Source organism: Martes martes (genome assembly GCF_963455335.1).
Source record: "Martes martes genome assembly, chromosome: 2".
Lineage (NCBI taxonomy): Eukaryota > Metazoa > Chordata > Mammalia > Carnivora > Mustelidae > Martes > Martes martes.
The window spans coordinates 154,886,064-154,905,920 of record NC_137889.1 but is presented as its reverse complement, the minus strand read 5'-3'; the positions used below and the strand labels follow the sequence as shown (position 1 = coordinate 154,905,920).

At 36.9% G+C, this 19,857-nt stretch overlaps 1 protein-coding gene across 3 annotated transcripts in view; it reads right to left on the bottom strand.

Moving 5' to 3' along the window:
• SLIT2 (slit guidance ligand 2) overlaps positions 1 to 19,857 on the bottom strand; it is a 348,225-nt gene that overhangs the window by 45,638 nt on the left and 282,730 nt on the right. For all 3 annotated transcript variants that reach the window (XM_080796224.1, XM_080796225.1, XM_080796226.1), the window contains 5 exons: positions 19,449 to 19,517; positions 16,746 to 16,817; positions 16,178 to 16,249; positions 13,808 to 13,879; positions 10,570 to 10,733 (listed from right to left, as the gene is read on the bottom strand). In XM_080796224.1, coding sequence (XP_080652350.1) covers positions 10,570 to 10,733; positions 13,808 to 13,879; positions 16,178 to 16,249; positions 16,746 to 16,817; positions 19,449 to 19,517 — 449 coding nt within the window. The remainder of the gene's footprint in view (positions 1 to 10,569; positions 10,734 to 13,807; positions 13,880 to 16,177; positions 16,250 to 16,745; positions 16,818 to 19,448; positions 19,518 to 19,857) is intronic.

Here is a 19,857-nt window from a genome sequence, read left to right as displayed (position 1 = left end):
TTCTGGGAATGGCTGCATTAATGGAAAGGGGTGGTGTTTACTTCCAAGGACACCTCAGTCACCAGAGAGGCCCTGCCAGTGTCCCCTCCATTTTGTCTTGGTGACCAGAGTAACTAATGCAGTTTTATATCAAATCACAGCTGGAAAATTGCTGGGATGAAGACCAAAGTGATGCTCAGGAACATTTAATTCCTCACCCCCTCCCTGACGTGTTTATCAAGGAAATTTAGCTATTCAGCACACTGGAGAAATAAATGCTGGCATTTAGTTAAAGTAATGTGTTAAATTAAGGTAATATTCCAGCATAAATTGTCTTGTGTCTGCTAACCTCTTCATGCTTGGAAATCTGCAGTAGAAAAGCAAGTAGTGGGTACCTTCGCTAGGGCAGAAGAGAGAATCTAACTTGGAAAAAAGGCGCAGGGGGAAACAGCTACGAAGGTATGCAAGCAAAACAGAACATCAGCAAATGTGAGGACCATTAACACTCATCTGGCCACTCCGCAAGAAGACCTTGAAGACAACTGTCTCTTGGTCTGTTTCTGTGCTTTCGACCTTGTAAGACTGCAGTTTGAATAGAGGAGTTCAGGGTTGGCAGTTTCTATGTTTATGCTGTGGAATGTGATATTTTTCAAAAATTATGTTTAATTGGTTAGATGAGAAGCCAGAGATTGTTTCAAGAAAACCAATTAAATACATTCTGAAGACTGTAATAGAGTATGCGGATATCAAAATTGCCAGCCTGAAGTAATCCAGCTTAGCACAGAGCCAAGATTTATTTAATAAATATCCACGGAACTGTATCTACTATATTAATCAATAAGCATTAATCTCTCCACTTTTTTTCCAGGACCAAATTTGGTTTCCTATATAATTATTCCTGCTCAACTATTTTCATTACCTGAAATTTCTTATGGGTAAACCGCATGAGATCACTGCCCCCTCATCTATATTCAGTTTAGCTGAAGGAATCAAAATATCACCCTTTCCCACTTGCACAGGTGTTTCCTGATCTCTTTCTTACACCTGTAAACTGCCTTGATGGCATCAAAATTAGGATTATAGTTCTAAAATACTGAGTTCTAACTTCTTCATGTTCCTAGAGTTGACTACTACAGCTACCCTTCTACTCACTTTTTCTTTTACAAACCCTTCTTTTAAAGTCAATGCTTCATAGATAATTTCTTATTTCTAGTTCCTGAGGTTGAATGCAGGGTAATTCAAAAAATGTTTGTGAGTATCAATTCCAAACAGTCTTTAATATCCCCAAGTACCATAAAAAGATGTAATTCTTATTTATTTTTACTACTTATTTTATTTTCTCATTTAGATTATGATTCCTTCTAACTAAGCATCCTTCCTATAATGTGATTCTTACATCCACCTGTTTATCTAAATCTGCTCATTTCTATAATCTAAACCCTCAGAATTTATATCCCTTGTATCTGGCTCTCTCCTCTCATTCCTCTTCCCACCAATATATTGTTCCTCTTCTAAGTCTACCTTCTATTTTCTCTTTGCCTTCAATTTGTGATTTATTTTCTAGCCAAGATGCTTTCTCTGAGATCCTTTCCTGCAAAGTTCTTATTCAAGGGGGAAATGACACCTTTAATCGATTCCTATAACAAGGAAATGATATCACAGCAAAAGACTGATGCTAAAGTCATAGCAAAATGGTAAAAGAATTAGCACAGCTCATTAGAAAAAAACCAACGCAGGTACAGTTTTGCACACTTGATTTTTCCCAGATGAAGGATGTGCAGGGATAAGAATTAGACGAGTCTCTTATCATAATGCAAGTAATATTGGAACAGAGAATCTGAGGTCCATCAAACTAAATTAGCAACCCAGATTTGTTGGTTAAGTGCATGGAGTTAGAGTAATGGTAGCCAACTCAACGGGTTGCTTTAAGCATTAAATGAAATGGTAGTGAGTTTTGAGTACAAAATACAATGAGAGCAAACGCAGAAGCCACAGCAAGTTCTGACAGTCTTCCTTAGACTTCCAAAGAAGGTGGGTAGCTGAGAGGAACATGAGTGGCTCACTTAGGAGGAGAGAGGAAGCCTTCCTCTGCTTGTTGGCTTCAGTTTTAGCACAAAGACAAACTAGAGGTTTTTATTTATTCATTCATTATAGGTTTCACTGAGTACCTTCTGTCTATGCCAGGAGATGCTAAAATTTGGGAAAACTGCAGGGATTGATATTATCAGAATCATGGGGGAATGGTAGGGAGCACTGCGAAATAATTATTCACTGGGTAACAACACCTAGAGTTAATGATTTTATGTGTTTAAGGACTGTAACTGTGATTTGTACATTTAGCATGGACAACAACCAGAAACATTACAACACTGGAAGGGAACTTTAGTTCTTAAACTGCTCCTGGCAAGGAAATCGAGCTTGCTTGCTGATACAGCCTCACCAATCTTTAATCTTTCCACTAGTCTCAAAGTTAACTCGTCTCAAAAAATTTTAAATGATTGTTAACACATTAGCCCTTGTAAGATGTGTGCCACAGAGAAGAAAAAAATCCTGCTTCAGAAATACAGATGTTTACTAATGTCACTGAAATGAAGGAGGGCATTCTAGGATAACTAGGTTGATTTAAGGCTCGGTCTTGACTTCAGAGAGCCCTCTAGCATCAGTGGTATGGATTGGAAGTGTGTTTAGCTTAATAATTCAAAGGGAAAATGAGCCAAAAGTTTGGTTAACAATTTGTCTTTGCCAGTTACTTTAATCTTTAACAGACAAACTGCTGGACCTCAAATCCATTAAAGCTTGTAGGCAGACTTGCTTACTTGACTGAAATCACTAGCTATGCACCTGACACCAATATCACCACCCACTGAGAATTGCATTCTCACTTTGATTTATTACTAAAAGATCCAGACACAAATTTCTAACTATATCCCAGAGTCCGCCTTCATTCTGGCATCCCTTGGAAACCTAAGTCAACTAAGAGAATCTTCTAGCACTGCCCTTGTATAAAGTCAAAGGTACATCAAAGACAACCCAGGGAAAATGTGGGGGGTATTTGATGTTGGGCATAATTAACTAAAAGGAGGTTTTTATTTAAAACCCCAAAACTCTAAGCTCTGCTTGCTATTACACTGCTGCATTTTCTTAAGCATTAATATCAAATGCATATTTTTTAACAACATTCCATCATTAGGTCATTCATTTATCAAATATTTATTGAGGATCTACTTTGTGCCAGGCAGTAAGCTAAGTCTGGGGAGTTCAAAAGTAAGTGAAATGTCGAAGTTTCTGGAAAAACTTACAGTTCAGCAGTAGAGACATCAATTACAGAATGCACTCGCAAGAGGACATGGGAAATGAAAATGCGTGTTTTGGAATATGTGTTTTAAGTTTCTGCAAGCCTGCACAGGGGAGGAATTCACTAGGTGCACGGAAATATTAAATCCGTAGTTTGTTAGAAAAATCATGGCTGACGTTTGAAGCTGCGGGATTGAGATCAGTTAACAGGGGTAGAGAGAGAATCTTCTATATGTCAATATGAAAGAATGTAAGGAAAAGGTGTCAGCAAAGGAATGAAGAAAGAGCAAAGAGAATGTACAAGAAGGAACAGTAGCTACCAATGTCTAAGATGACAAACAAAGAGGACTAAAAAGAAGCCGGTGAAATTGGCAGGATGGAAACCGCTGGAATCCCTGTAGTTCTACTGTAGGATTGGGGATGGTCGACAGATAATAGGGGGTTAAAAATCTTACACATCTGAGTTACATACATGATTTAACAAAAACACGAAGGCTGCATACTACACCTCTGGGATCACTAGGCTTGGCTATTTGCTATATACACATGTGACCTCAGGCCAATAAATGAACTTCTTGAGTCACAGCTGAATGAAAAAGGACAATAATTATTTCATGGAATTTTATCATGAGATTGAAGATCAATGTACAATATTTAAGAGCAGAATATGAATTGCTGGTTCTCATCACCTATTAATATTAATGTCTGTTAAAATTTTCCCAGTGTTTTAAGTTTCCAAAAGTATAATGAAAAATAGTCCTTGTTAAAAAAAAAAAAAAAGAAAGAAAGAAAAATAATCCTTGTTTGTTTTTTAAAGACGGTGCTTTTGGCAACTATGTATAAACCTGAATATTTTCTTTGGCCAGTGAACAATTCATAATCTCCCAAAAGCTAAGTTTACTTCAAAATTATAATTATGTACTGGTGGTAATAAATTTGAAAATGTAAAAAGGGTTTGGCTAAGTTCTAAATATCACTTTAAAACTGATCTAGTGAACTTTTCATTACTTCTAGTTTGGGCTATATTATTATTATTATTTTTTAAATTCTTTTTAAGATTTATTTATTGGAAAGAAAGAGAGAAAGAGAGAGAGAGAAGGGGCAGAGGGAGAGGAGAGAATCCCAAGCAGACCCCCACTGAGGGTTGAGTCCAACACAGGGCTCGATCCAATGACCCTGAGATCATGATCTGAGCCAAAATCAAAAGTCAGAAGCTTAACTGAGTGAGCCATCCAGGCACCCCTGGGCTATATTATTTAATTGCCTAAGTGACTAAGGACAATATTAACCAGTAATTTTGAGACACAAAACAAAGATCTCAAGATTTTCAAGAACTTCTCTAAAAGGAAGATGATGATCTTGCTGAAAAAAAAAAAATGACAGTATTACTATATTACTGCTGAGAAATGTGGAATTTTCCCCAGGAATCCCAGAATCTAGAGGAATCTTAATATATAAAATTAGTGGGAGAGATTCTTGTGGTGGTGAAATGTTGATAATCTTGAGATATATAAAGATCCCAGGTTTTCTGACCCTTTATCTGACATTTGTAAATGAAATAATGAAGTATGTTGAGAACCAGATTCCTGTTTCTTTATCTGAGCTCATAGCTACCAGACACCTATCCATTTGGGTCTTCTTGTCTCTACTTGACTCATTATGAGAATCTCCTGAAGCCTAATGGACCTGGTGGTATCAGTTACAATTCCATGATTGTTTGATTTGGATATATGTTATTAATATCTTTTTTAAAAATGTAAACTAATTTATTTTTGAGAGAGAGAAAGAGAGAGCATGAGCGTGCACAAGTGAGGGGAGGGGCAGAGGGAGATGCAGACTCCCTGCTGAGCACTGGGCTGGATCCCAGGACCCTGAGATCATGACCTGGGCAGAAGGCAGACATTTACCTGACTGAGCCACCCAAGTGCCTGTGTTATTAGTATCTTACATATATTTCCATTGCCAAACCTTCATTTTGTTTTGAAATTATCTGTTTAAATGTATTTATCAGTATACTATAAACTCCATGAAGACAACCTATGTCTTGTTTACAACATAAACTAGATTCTTAATACCTTGGAACCCTACCTGGTGTGTAACAGGAACTCACATAATATTTGGTGAAGGAAAGAAGGAATATATCATTCATTTCCACCAGACTGTTCGTTCTTTGGCACATTTAAGTGTTTATTAAGTGTCTATCAAATTAAAGGTGAACTTTAGTTGTCTATAGAGCTAAATCTTTTTGAACCAAGAGCAATAAAAAGAATATCAGAAATTAACAATATTTTGCATTCCATGGGGAGGGCAAAAATCTGCTTCCCTACAGACTGCTTGATTATTCTAACATCACCTGATAGTTAAAAGATGGACTGGAAATTTGGGTTGTCAAGAGAAGTCATGACCATTTACTACCCACTCAAGAGTGTTCTAATCTGGATATTAATTAAATATTTTCTGATAATCTACTTCATCCACTTAATTTATTTCTGTCGTGCCCTGAAACTATGATATTTAACATAAAGAAAATACTCTGAAAAATGTAGGATAAAAATCGTTAACTGAATATATTACTCAAAATAATGACCTAGGCTTTTCTAGCAGAGAAAACATTTAAATTCTATTTATACATAGATATATTAACATGGGTTCAATTAAAGGATATTATCTTCCTGCGGTAATTTGAAATTACATATTTACAAATATTAATATTAGGAACATGTACTTATATGCTTTTCATGAATAAAATAAAACATATTAAACTGGCATAACTAGGGAAAAGTTAAAATATTAAAAACTCAAATTATAAAATATTTAAAGAAGTGTCATTTTACTGCTTTCAAGCTCACAAGGCCTGTTAGCTCAAAAACTCAGTACTCAGTAGATTTCTTAGATTGAATTATTTTAATTAGCAGATTAGAGTATTTTGACTTTTACCAACCCACCTATTATGAATAAATACTTTTAGCAAAGCGTATGAAAGTGGTTCAAAATTTTCATTTTCTAAGTATGTTCTAATAGAAAAATGGCACTCTTCTTTATTTTGATTTGTATTGAGAATATTCTTACTGAAAACTATAGAGTAAACTTAGTGGTAAACACTGGAGACAGTGAGTCTAAAACTCTGGCTCCTTGTCTTAGCAGCTGAGTGATGCTGAACAAATTATTTAATCTCTCCGAATTATATTTTCATCTCCCAAATGGGAAAATAACAGTATTTGCTTTAGGAATGATACAAAGATTACAAACGATAAGTAAAATCTTTAGCATAATGCAAACCCTCGATATAAGCTGTTGTTAGTAATTATTTACTATTATTAGCAGTAGGAATAGTAGTAGTGGCAAAGATGCCATCTGAACTGTCAAAAATCTTCAACTAGCAGAGTCTTAAGACAATGAAGCTTCACAATATTTTGACAAATACCAAGAAATGCTGGCAAAGGGCATTATGAATTTCAATACTCGCTATCACTCTAAAAGTATATTAAAGTATATATTAAATATAGAAAAATTGAGCAAAATTAGTCTGCCAAATGCCATTAGACTCTATTTGGTGAGTTCTGCATGTCTGCATGCCTCGTCACCTGCCCTACACCCAGGTGGTCTGCTACCCAGTTTATGGTATGGCTTGAAATAGAGACAACCTGTTGACATGAGAACTTCATGGATACTAAACTGAATCACAGTTCCAGCATTTTCCTGCAACACAGCTCTGCTTCTGTGGCATACTCCTCACGCTTGACAGCTGGCCCAACGATTGGCTTAGATACACCTGCACTCAGCTTTTCACAGCCACTCTCCTCTGACACAATTTCTTTCTCTGAGCTTTTGTAGCAACCACACTTTCCAACATGGGAGCCAGGAGCTGCACCTGACACTTCCAGGTTAAATCTAAATTAAATACAATTAAAAATCCACTTCCTCTGTTGCATTAGCTACCTTTCAGCAACCGCACATGGCCAGTGACTATCATGTCTGATTGTGCAGATACAGAACATTTTTATCACTGCAGAAAGTTTTATCATGCATCCCTGATACAGACTAATATTCCCTCAAGCATATTTCCATTCACTCCACACTAAGAACTAAACAAGATGCTATTAAAGAAAAAAAAATGTCAGAGCACTGAGATGGCTCAGTCAGTTAAGCATATGTCTTCAGCTCGGGTCATGATCTCAAGGTCCTGGGATCGAGCCCCGCATCGGGCTCCCTGCTCAATGGGGAGTCTGCTTCCCCCTCTCCCTCTTTTCCTCCCCTCAACTCATGCTCAATCTCTCTTTCTGAAATAAATAAATTAATTTAAAGAAAAAGGTCAGATCATTTAACTACATCTTGAGTTAAAGTCATTTACGTATGTGTGTATATATCGGACTTCTGAGAATGTGTAATAAATGATTGTGAACAATGTTTGTCAGAGAATCGAATGCAAGTATGTAGCTTTTCTCAAATTTGTATTATCATGACCTATTGTTTAAAGAAATACCTCCAGGGAACTCTAAACTTTGAGAAAAATACATAAGCACCAGCATTTTTTCAGAAAGGAGAAAACAAGTTTCCCTGGGTACAGAGAAATATAACAAAATCAGTTTACAGTTTCTCAATTTGCGCATACAATCTTTCTAAAACACATCTGTCCGATGATGATGCCCAAGAGAAAGTTTTAATGTCAGATTCTCTTTCCCTACCTCCCATCTGACAATCTCCTGCACTTCCCAAAACAATGATATGCCTTACAGCACACCAGCAACTTTGGGGCACTGCCCCATAGAAACATCTGCAGTTACAAAAGAATAATGCAAAATGTCAGTTATCTGCAAAACCTCTTGCAATCAATGCACATAATCCCAGAGAGGCATTTCCAATAAAGTTTTACTTTCAATTTTTTTTAAAGATCTTATCTATTTATTTATTTATTTACTTATTTGTCAGAGAAAGAAAGAGAGAGTGAGCACAAGCAGGAGAAGCGGCAGGCAGAGGGAGATGCAGGATCCCCGCTGAGCAACAAGCTGGATTTGAAACTCGAACCCAGGATGCTGGGATCATAATGAGCCAAATGTAAGCACTTAACTCACTAAGCCACCCAGGCATCCCTCAATTTTTAATAAAAACATTAACATGCTGATAAATAATTACGATGTCCCAAGCAATGGTGCATGGGTATTAACAGCAATTCAATTTTAAGAAAAATTTCAAAACTCAAAGATTTTTGGACATTTAAAAAATTCAAATTATATATATACAGATATACATATACACACACACCTCTGGAGCAAAAAAATGAGACAATTCTCCAAGGTACTGGGAACAGAAACTCAAGAAGAAGAAAAACAGAAGTTCAAGGTCAAAGAACAATGTGAAATCTACAGAGGATCTTGTTTTTGTCTCTGTTAAATTAGCTGTGATATTTAGATTCCATCAAATACATTTAGAAGAATAACAGAAGAGTTTTTTTTTGTTTGTTTGTTTTGTTTGTTTAGGGGTAGGGTGGTGAGGGGCAGAGGCAGAGGTAGAAAGAGAATCCTAAAGAGGTTCCTTACCCAGCAGGGCGCCTGACCTGGGGCTTGACCTCACAACCCTGAGTTCACGGCCATGAGATCACGACCTGAGCCAAAATCAAGAGTCGGGTGCATAACTGACTATGCCACACAGGCACCTCTGGAAAAGTTTTGTTTCAAAATGTCAGTACTTGCAATGCACTGCAAACTACATCTTTTGCAGCCATTTACGGCTGTGAAAAAGCCTCAGACGCCATTAAAAAAAATGTTTGGAGGGAATACGGTTTTTGGAAATTCCTTCTTTGATCAGTAAAACATTGCTTGTCCTACATCACAGTGTTGCTGGTGTTCTAAAGCGTTATGATAATAAAATTGTCACTGAGTGCTTACCATGTGCCAGGCGAGGTGTTTTACACATATTAATTCCACTGATCTTTTCCCCCAGCTGTACTGAGGAGTAACTGACAGTAACCGTATATACTTAAAGGGTACGATGTGGTGATTTGATACACACATACACTGAGGAATGATTAATAAGATCAAGGTATTTGGCATATCTAGCTCCTCATATAGTTAACCTCTGTGTGCTTGTGGTGAGAACCCTTCACATCTATCCTCAGCAACTTGCCAGCATAATACTGTGTTATTAACCACACTCACCATGTTGGACATTAGATCCTTGGAACTTACCCTTATCACTCAAAGTCTGTGCCCTTTAACCTATATCTCCCCATTTCCCCCTTTCCTCCACCCCTGCAATCTCCCATTCTCTTGTCTCTGTGACATCAGCATCTTCTTAACCATTTTTTAAAATTTCACATGTAGTAACTTATCTAATCTTAAAAATAACATTTTCACGTAAGTACTACCATTATCTCTGCATACACATGAGGAAACAGAGGCACAGGTTGATTAAGCTATTAAACTCAAGTTATATAACTATTGAAACGGGAAGCTGGAAACTCACACCATGACCCAGTGCACATTATGACCTACTTAGATGGTTTCCTACCTCAAATGTTTAAGTGTGGTAAGTTTCTCTTCAGCTAGGTTTGCAAGCCTTGGGAAGCAAGACCGTACTGTACACTTCTCAACCTCCACAATACTGGGATTTAGTTTTATACATAAAACATTTAATAAAATCAAGTTCAGTAGGGGTTATCTCTAGGTATTGTGACTGACGCATAATTTTAGTCCTTGAAGACATATACTGCTTGTTATTGTTAACATCTTCCTATTTCGATTTTCTATGTAAAGCATAGATGACTCTTGTAATAGGAGAAGAGAAAGTATTTGTTACTAAGGCACTATTTAGAATCCACAGATACATAAAACAAAGGGAAAAGAAAGGGATACAAACAAGCAAGAGACACTCACATCAACATGGGAGGCGAGTCAGAGGGTTTGGCCTGAACACTCGGGAGGGCTTGCTTCTCCTTACCTGGCATCAGGAAGCCACAGGGCCCTGGCAGCCCTGGGATCAGGGCACACGTTCAGACAAGCCAAAAGCAAAATATTGTACTTGTTAGAGGCTATGAGAGAAATTTCCAGAAATTGTGTACTCTTCATTTCGCCATATATTTTAATGAAATCTTAGACATTTCAACTAATGACTTCTGCAGTTTATTTGAAAAGCCTGGTTCTTTACGTGGGCTCCTCTGGTAACCGCTCAGTCCTGTGCAAGCAGTCATTAGTCATTATTTATTAAGGGCTTTTCAGTTGTGCCTTTGAGGTCTAGCAGCCATGTCTTTCCTTTAAAATTAATACAGTGACTTTTTCTTTAAATGGTTAAAAATCATACCTTGACATGTAAACTTTTTGGAGGGAGTCGTGAGTAACAATTTATCTGCCATTTCTCCAGGACCGGCACAGCGAGCAATTCCAGGTTCTTTGTATTCTGACTTGACCCAGTCCGATAACCACTGCATGTTGCAATCACAGTAAAGAGGATTGGCTCCAATCGCTCTGGAAAACACCACCACAGAAGCACACACACACACACAGCATGGATGTGTTGTTATTTCCTGAAGGAGCACAACTCCAAGTGACGCCCAGGAGAAAATCCCTATAGATTTACGGATAACAATTTAGAAGAAAATAGAGACATCGGGGATTCCCCATTTTCCCGAATTATGTGCAGCGGGGACTTAGGGGTTTGTCACTAGCCTTAGAATTTACCTGGGCTCTACAAGCTGTTCCTGTATTTGCAGAGACAGGTATATTTTTGGTACAAACAAACCCGACACACAGATTAATACTGCCTTCATTCACTAATGATTTACTGAGGACCCAATCACTACGCCAGGTTTGGGAGCCGCAAATATAAATAATACATTATTTTTAACACCAAAGAACTGCTTCTGGGAAGGTGATTAACACATTCTCAAACATGCAAATAATTTGCATTAGAAGTGCTACAGTAAAAATATATGTGAAGTGACTGTGAAAAGAGGGTAACTTTTCTGGGATACTGGTGGTTAAAAAGTCTGAGCTTTTTCGTCCTTAGATTCAAGGAGGTGGAAAAGGTTGGGAAGGATGTTTCGCGGTAAAGGACCAGTAAGTGTGAAGGCACCGAGATAAGAAAGGGCATGAAATAATAAAGATGCACAGAGCTAGTTCACCAGTGTGGATCTGGACCTTCACTAGATGTCTGTCCCTTTACAAAATCCTTTATTTTTGAACTTGGCTTCCCACTGCCATAAACAGGAGCCATGATAGAAAAAGCAATCAAGATGATAGCTGGTATTTATTGCACCAAAACGCAGGTACTGTGCTGAGCCACTTGATATGAATTACCTCACTTTACCCTAAATAACAACTCTAGGAGGTCAATAGTATTAATAATCCATTACAGAGACTGAGACACTGAGGCCAGAGAAGTCAACCTGTGGGTTTTGTAAACTTACCAAGCTTGGCACAAGTAGCAGATGCATAAGGTGGCATTTAAAATGGATTAATTCTATTATGCTTAGCGAAATAAGTCAATCGGAGAAAGACAGCTATCATATGATCTCCCTGATATAAGGAAGTGGAGATGCAACATGGGGGGTTTGGGGGGTAGGAAAAGAATAAATGAAACAAGATGGATTGGGAGGGAGACAAACCGTAAGAGACTCTTACTCTCAGAAAACAAACTGAGGGTTGCCAGGGGGAGAGCGGTAGGAAGAGGGTGGTGGGGTTATGGACACTGGGGAGAGTATGTGCTATGGTGAGTGCTGTGAAGTGTGTAAACCTGGCGATTCACAGACCTGTACCCCTGGGGCTAATAATACATTATATGTTTATTAAAAAATTAAAAAATAAAATAAAATATATATAAATGCTAAAAAATAAAATGGATTAATTCTGATTTATAATTAACTTGAGATTAGCAATGCTTCTAGGTCTATAGTCCAAGCAAAATTCATCCTGTTCTGTCATGAGGAAAGTCCCAAAATATACTTGTAAAACGTTAATACCTTATATTATTAACAGTCTTCACCTCCAACTCTAATCAAGAATTGGAGTGTAGTAAATGTTATGGTCAGACTCAAACTTTTCTTCTAAATTGAAAATGAGCAAAATGATATTTTGGAGTCATTTAATGTCATCTCTACTGACATTTGCTAAGTCCTTCCTATGCGAAGGGACACAGTGGAAAAAGTGAATGGAGCAGAGCTCTTTATGATCTAAAGAATCAAAGACAAATGCACAAAAGAAACACAGGACAGACAAGATACGTGGCAAGGAGAGTTCAAACTGCTCCTATTGTTGGGGGGTGCTCACTGAAGGAAATGTTCAGCTTGGCTCAGGTAGCACTTCCTTCAGCTGCATTTTCTGATAAATCACCTGAACACGAGTAGAATGACTACTTTCTTCTTAATATTGCAAACCACTCTCCCAGTGAGAGATGTATTAACAGTAGGCATTAAGGAGTCTGATAGATGTACACAAAACCTACAGTGATTGACAGAGCCCCATAAAGCATGTTCAGATATAGCATGATTGACTACTGGCTCCTATCCTCTGCCCATCCCCCACTCTCAATTGTCTAAATGTATCTTCTTGGGATTTGGTAGGTTTGGGAGGAGAGGACAAAGCCAAGGGAGAATCTGGCAGGAGATTTCTGGGGAGCTGGTAGGCAACTGATAGCACCTGCTATTTAATCTGAAGCACACTTGCCACAAGGGGGCACCAAACCAGCCCTGAGCTAAGGCAGTCTTAGGGAGGGGTGTTACAGGCAAACAATGAATCACGGAACACTACATCACAAACTAATGAAGTCCTGTATGGGGACTAACATAACATAATAAGAAAAAAAAATTTAAAAAAAAAAAGTTTTAGATCCTAAATCTGTTCCTGGATCTTCCTTCCAGGTTTGCCATGGTCTCAACTTTAGCACTGTAAATAATGGAATAACAGAATTTGACCCAAAAGAGTGTATGATATATTTTTATGTTGTTTTATTGTACTTTCCAAAAATAAGGAGATATAAACAGGCTACTATAACACAGAGCACAAAGTAAAGGGAAAAAAAAACCATTTCACCCTGTATGATTATATGGCAGTTTCCCCACTATCATACTATAAAGTTCTTAAACCATCTCTAATTTATTTTTCCATGGTGCCATAGCCAATGATGAATAATATTTGCTAAATAAATAAATCCAGTTTGAGCAAATCAAGATAAGCTTCATAAAGGGTATAAGAATGTTACCTGGAAAATACAAGGTTTGGGCAGACTGAATTGAAAGGGAGCTGATATTCTAGAATCTGAGAACGTTAAGAGAAAAGGCATAGCTAGGAAGTTGGAGAGCCGTGTTTGTAAGAAGTCACTTTTAGCTAAGCAAAGAGAATTCAATTCCATTATAGCTAATGGAGAATAAGGGCCAAAAGGATAAACGAAGGCTATCTTGCAGAAGGTCCTGTATCAGGATTGAAAATCTTCACATTTTCTATAAAAATGGAGCCAACCACATCTCATGTTGTGACAATAGGAGAGGTGGCAGAGGAATGTATGAGTTTGATCCTAAACCCACATTCATGAACTAGGTACTCACAGGTGTGATAACGCAGAAAGATCATTGAAAGCACCTTCAGGCACAACAGAAATGTCATTTCCATGCAATGAACTAAAAGCAAAAAAAAGGCAGTATTAAATTTCTTATATGTTAGAGAGTCTAGGAAATTCTTACATGTGTAAGACTTTAGTTTACAATAAGCATTTTAAATCAGTACAGAAAATACCTATTTTTTTTTTTAAGATTTTATTTATTTGACAGAGATCACAAGTAGGCAGAGAGGCAGGCAGAGAGAGAGAGAGGAAGGGAAGCAGGCTTCCCGCTGAGCAGAGCCCGATGCGGGGCTCGATCCTAGGACCCTGAGATCATGACCTGAGCCTAAGGCAGAGGCCTTAACCCACTGAGCCACCCAGGCGCCCTGAAAATACCTATTTAATACACTGTCTTGGTGTAACTGGGTACTATTTGGGAAAACCAAAAATTTGTTCCTACTTCACATCATTAGCATAAAGTCAATTCTAGATTGAAAAATGTAAAAACAAAACTAAAAACACATGAAAAGAAAATAGAGAAGAGGTCCATTTTGTAAATATAGGATGGGAAAGGCTTTCTTTTCTTTTCTTTTTCTTTTTTTTTTTAAGATTTTACTTGTTTATTTGAGGGGGAGAGAGAGAGAGAGATCAGAAGTAGAGGGTAGGGGCAGAGGGAGAAGCAGACTCCCCATTGAACAGGGACCCCCCCCACTTCCGCCCCATGTGCAACTTGATCCCAGGACCTTGGGATCATGACCTGAGCTGAAGGCAGATGCTTAACAAACTGAGTCACCCAGGCACCCTGGGAAAGGCTTTCAAAGTACCATATAAAACTCAGAAACCATAAAGGAAAAGAGTGATACATTTTTGACAACACCAAATATATCCATAAAATGAAAGATAACATATAAGGAACAGATTGGAAAATATTTACAAGACATATGAAATACAAGGATTAACACCTTTGTAAAAAGACCTGAAAGTTAGAGTCAAGTTGTAGACGCATAAAGATATGTATAAGGAAAAGACAAGATACTGATTAGAAAATTGGAAATGATATGATGAGGCCATGGAATAAAAACACAAATGACCAATAAAAAAATAAAATAAACACAAATGCTCCAGTTATTAGAATTTCAAATTAAAACAGGAATGGAAAATAATGTTCAATCTGTCATAGAACTATTAATATTATTCCATATTTGCCAGAGTGCTTTGAAACAGGTACTCCATTAAAATAGGTAATCTGTCATACAACAAAAATGAAAGAATTAATACCATTCAATATTTGCCAGAGTGATTTGTAATCATGCTCTATTAAAACAGAGTTCGTGGAAAATAAGTTTGTAAACTGACAAATTCTTGTTTTAGGGGGACAACTTGACAGTTACTTTTGGTATCCTCACAACACACTGGACAGTAAGAAGAATGTGTAGGATGTTCATTCCAGCACTATATGGAATAGTGAAAATCTGTGGACTCAAACCACATGACCGTTGGGGTGCATGGGAGGCTCAGTTGGTTAAGTGTCTCACTCTTGATTTCAGCTCAGGTGGTGATTTTAGGATTGTGAGATCCAGCCTGTTCAGGCTCTGTGCTGGGTGCAGAGCCTGTTTAAGATTCAATCTCTCCCTCTGCCTTTCCCCCTCTCTAACAACCACAACAATAAAACCAAACAACTAAAAAAAAAAAAAAACCCAAAAACCGAAAAACAAAACCCGCCACATGATAGTTAAAGGTGGGGATGATTATATAAGCTATGGTTCCTTCACCCTATGGAATAGTCTTGTAAGAGTTGAACAGCTAAGGACTATTTTTATATGATGGAATGGAAATACTGTAAAGCATATTGTTAAATAAAAATCAGCTAATGAGAGAACAAGAACAAATCCTATTTATGCTTATTAGAAGGTATACAGCTGTGGGCATACCTATATCAGCATCTAAAAACAAATGCATATAAAAAAAGACCAGAAGACAACATACAACTGTTTATTAATTCTGGGGGAGGGTACTGTGATTGGGGATCATGTTTCACTGCATATATTTAAACTACATTTTAATAGTAAAAGCCTATTCATTGATTATGTAACTTTTAAAGAAATTAAATCTCCTGTATTTTGTTCAAAATTAATTGAATCTCTATAAGACATATATCTTATTATTATCTATTACCAAATAAATAACCACAACAACCTGGTGTTGCCCAGATAAAGGCTGTTGAGCAGTGATACAGGAAAAGATGCAATTTGTACAAATTTACTACAAATTTGTAGTAAATCCTAAAATGTCTGCAATTAGTTAAATCAGTAAAAAAGCCAACCCAAAACTCAGATGCCTGAGATAAGAGATACTTTGTTGACCATAAGATGCTTACAGTAATCGCAGAGACTTCAATCCGTCGAAGGTTCGAGGAGGAATACACCTCAAACGGTTGTAACTGAGAATTCTGAAAGCATACACAGCAGATTTGTTTCACTCAGATATCCTCAAATGGCCAAATGTCATTTTAAAAATAAAGCAGTTAAGAAAAAGGTTGCTTTAGCATTTTATAAACTGGGAATATTGATGTACAGTATTTGGTTACTGCTTGTGTTTTCAGTAATACAACATATTTCTTTCTAAATACAGTCTAGAATGCTTCCTGCCCTGCCGATGCTAATGCCTCAACTATTCCCTCCCTCAGCTGATGGGACTTCTTAAAGATCTCTCCCAAGCCCACCACAGACATAAATTATTCTTTGTTTCTTTTCTGGAACCTACGGTTGTTTGTTTAAGGTTTGTTTTTGTTTTTGTTTTTGTTTTTAGTCTGTATCTCGCAATAGCATTTATATTTTTTGAGGGCAGGTTCTATCTGCCTTGTTAACAGAGAACGTCCAAGTGCCTAGAAAATGCATTTTGTCCAGTGAATTAATAAATAGTCAGGACCACATTTTCATACTCACAAGGTAAGGAGCTGGGTCATGTTGCTGAAGCTCTGATTAGAAAGGGTGCTTATTCGGTTGTTACTTAAGTCTCTACAAGAGAAAAAAAGAAACAAATGGAGTGTACTGTTACCAGAGAAAGTGAAATATTAGTGATTCTTCTCGCTCAGTCACAGTGGCATTGTTATATAGCACACAGCTTTTACCTGAGAATAACCAAACCCTGGATGACCCCCTGGGATAGATTATAATAGTCATAATTATTCATGCCCCTGCCTGTTGAACTTAGAAGTGACGGTGTTTTGCTCTGGCCAGTGAAGGAAGTGTGGGCACCACTGCAGTCTTCACTTAAGAGAAGGTTAGAGTGAGCTCACCCTTCCCTCATCTCCCTCTGCTTGCTCCTCTGCAGGACTTGTGATGTGATGGTCCACAGTCAGGGTCGGTGTCCTGGTCCCAGGACAAAGACACGGGAGGCCGTCACAACGGACACGTCTTATGTGTGAGAAATGAACCTTTGTTCTCGCACCTTCCGTTGGTTGCATATCCTTTAGCTTCCCTGATATACATGCTCACTGGTACACACAGCCAAACTTGGTAACTAAAGGCATCCATTTGATTACATTTGCAAAGACATAATGAAAAATGCTGCCCTTGGCAAGTCACTGACACACAGTAGGTGGGTCCTCAATAAATATCTGTTTAATTAACAAATAAATAAGAGAGATGTGGGTTTTTTAACCAGTGCTATATGGCTGTTTATAGCCAAGTGTAACTGGTACTATGAGCTGTAATTTATAATTCAGTGAACTTGATCTTCTTTTTATTATATATAATATACCTGTGACTATATATAATGTAATATATAATACACAATGTAACTGCAATTATATTGTAATAAAATGGAATATTGTAATATATACTAATATATATGCTGTTAGTATATATATGGCATATTTTATATATGTATATCTGGCAATTTTGCAATGGAAAAAATGAGTGAGTATATAAATACACAGTCATACAGTGATATGTATATAGTCACTGATTTTTCTCTGCTGCTAAATGCTAAATACATAAATAAAAGGAAGATTTACGAATAAATAAAAAATTATAGGTCATAGTTGATGATCAATGTATGTATGTATATTCACTACTTTTTTTCTAAAGCAAAATGTATAAATACATAAATAAATAAATAAACGTAAGATGCAGAAAAGCCAAAGATTATCCATTCCTTTATGAAAATGACCAAAATATCAGTAAAATGAACCTATACAACGTAGGAGCTTCATGATCCATCTTCTCAGCTGCTGAAGTACTAACTCTGGATTTAGAAAATAAATGAGTGTATCTATATTAGCAGCAGTTACTTGCCTAGAGTAGCATAATGAGTCATTGGTAAAGCCATTTCTGGATCTACAAATGCTCGTTTTTCATTTCCAAACTGGTCTTAAATAATCGCATACTGTCCCACAAATGACCCAATTCTGCTGAAGTGACCCTCTGGAAATTGCAGCAATTTAATGGTTTATTTAACAGAACAAAATGTATGTAATCAGTTCCTGCTGCTAGTAAGTACGTAATGAGAGGCAGAACAAGACATCTTAGGGGATATTCTTTCTTAATTTAATCATTTGTCATTTAAACAGTCCTACATACTTTCTATAAAGTGATTTTCTTATATGTTTAAGAGAAACTGAAAATGATTAACAGTGTTTTAACTAACCACAACCTTCCTAGGGCCAAGTTTACATTGAGAAATGTAACATTTTCTGTGACTTACATTTCTAGAACTCACTAATTAGGGATCAGCCTCCTTATTCTAGGAACTCTAGAAACTGGTCTCCTCAGCCAGCCATATTTACTCTAAAATCAGATAGGACTTAAACTAAAGATAAAGTATTTCCCTTTACATTTACTCCTGTTGCTTATTTTTGTTTGTTTGTTTGGTTTTTGAGAAGCTTTATCAATTATCAGCAAGGCTACTCTAAGTGTGACATTATGTACAGCAAGATTGTATCTCTTTATAAATATTGTGCATATAACTAGATCGAAATGTTGGCATATTTAAAGATAATCTTGTATTACCACGTAAAAAGTCATTTACAATGATGAAAAAGAGAGATGTTATTTTACAAGGGCATCAAAGCAAAGTGAAAAAAAGTCAATGTCTGAAATTTATGCTCAGAATGTCAGCATCTTTTTCAAGTTTACTTAAATACTGTGTAATTAAAAATGAATTTTATCAAATTAAATTTGAATACTGGAAGTCCATATCTTAGAGCATATCATATAGGAAAACCAAACCTAATAAAGTACATTTTCAGTAAATTTATTACCATCCACAACCTTTTGCTTAAAGTCAAGAAAAATAAAGGTATTATTTTCTGTCTTTCTTTTCCTGGCTTGTCATAAAATAGCCCATGTTCATTATAAGTAGAAGTATCCGGATTCACCACATTTCTGTAGTTCTCTGATACTTAGACTTTACCATATTTGTACATTGAATCGAGGAGGTTCTTTCTCTAAGATGTGCCACTGTCTGACTGATATTCAATAAAGGTGAAGCTAGTGATCCAGAACCACAGTGAGGAAGGAGGGAAGCATCTAACTGTAAATGATTTATATTATCTGAAAGGTGCACTCAATCTTCTGCCCCTTGCTACCCCCACTTTGGTGAACTAGAATAAGTCAAAGATGAAATAAATGCAATACGTTACTTACATAAGTGTTAAATGTTTGTAGTTATAGAGCTCCTTAGGCACTAATGTAAATTGGTTCCCATCCAGATACCTAAAAACAAGGAAAAAATATTATCTTTTTTTAAAGGAACAATGGTGTGGCACAAAACAGTTGACACAATTTCACCCTTAACTCAGGCAAGGGAAGCACTCTGAATTCTGGCTCTAAGACATCATGCTTCCTCTACCTGGGATTGGTATTTAAAAGAAGTAAAGGAGAAAAAGCAAGTTGTCCAATCCAGTAGAATTATCTGAGAGTGGAATCTCTTAGTGTAAATTATAAAACCAAGGAGAGACTGGTGAGTCCAGTTCCTTGTGGTTTATGTAATGAGGCGAGTCACGTATCCAACCAGTTGTGAGTCAAGAAGTTTCATTCAATCGGCGATATTTTC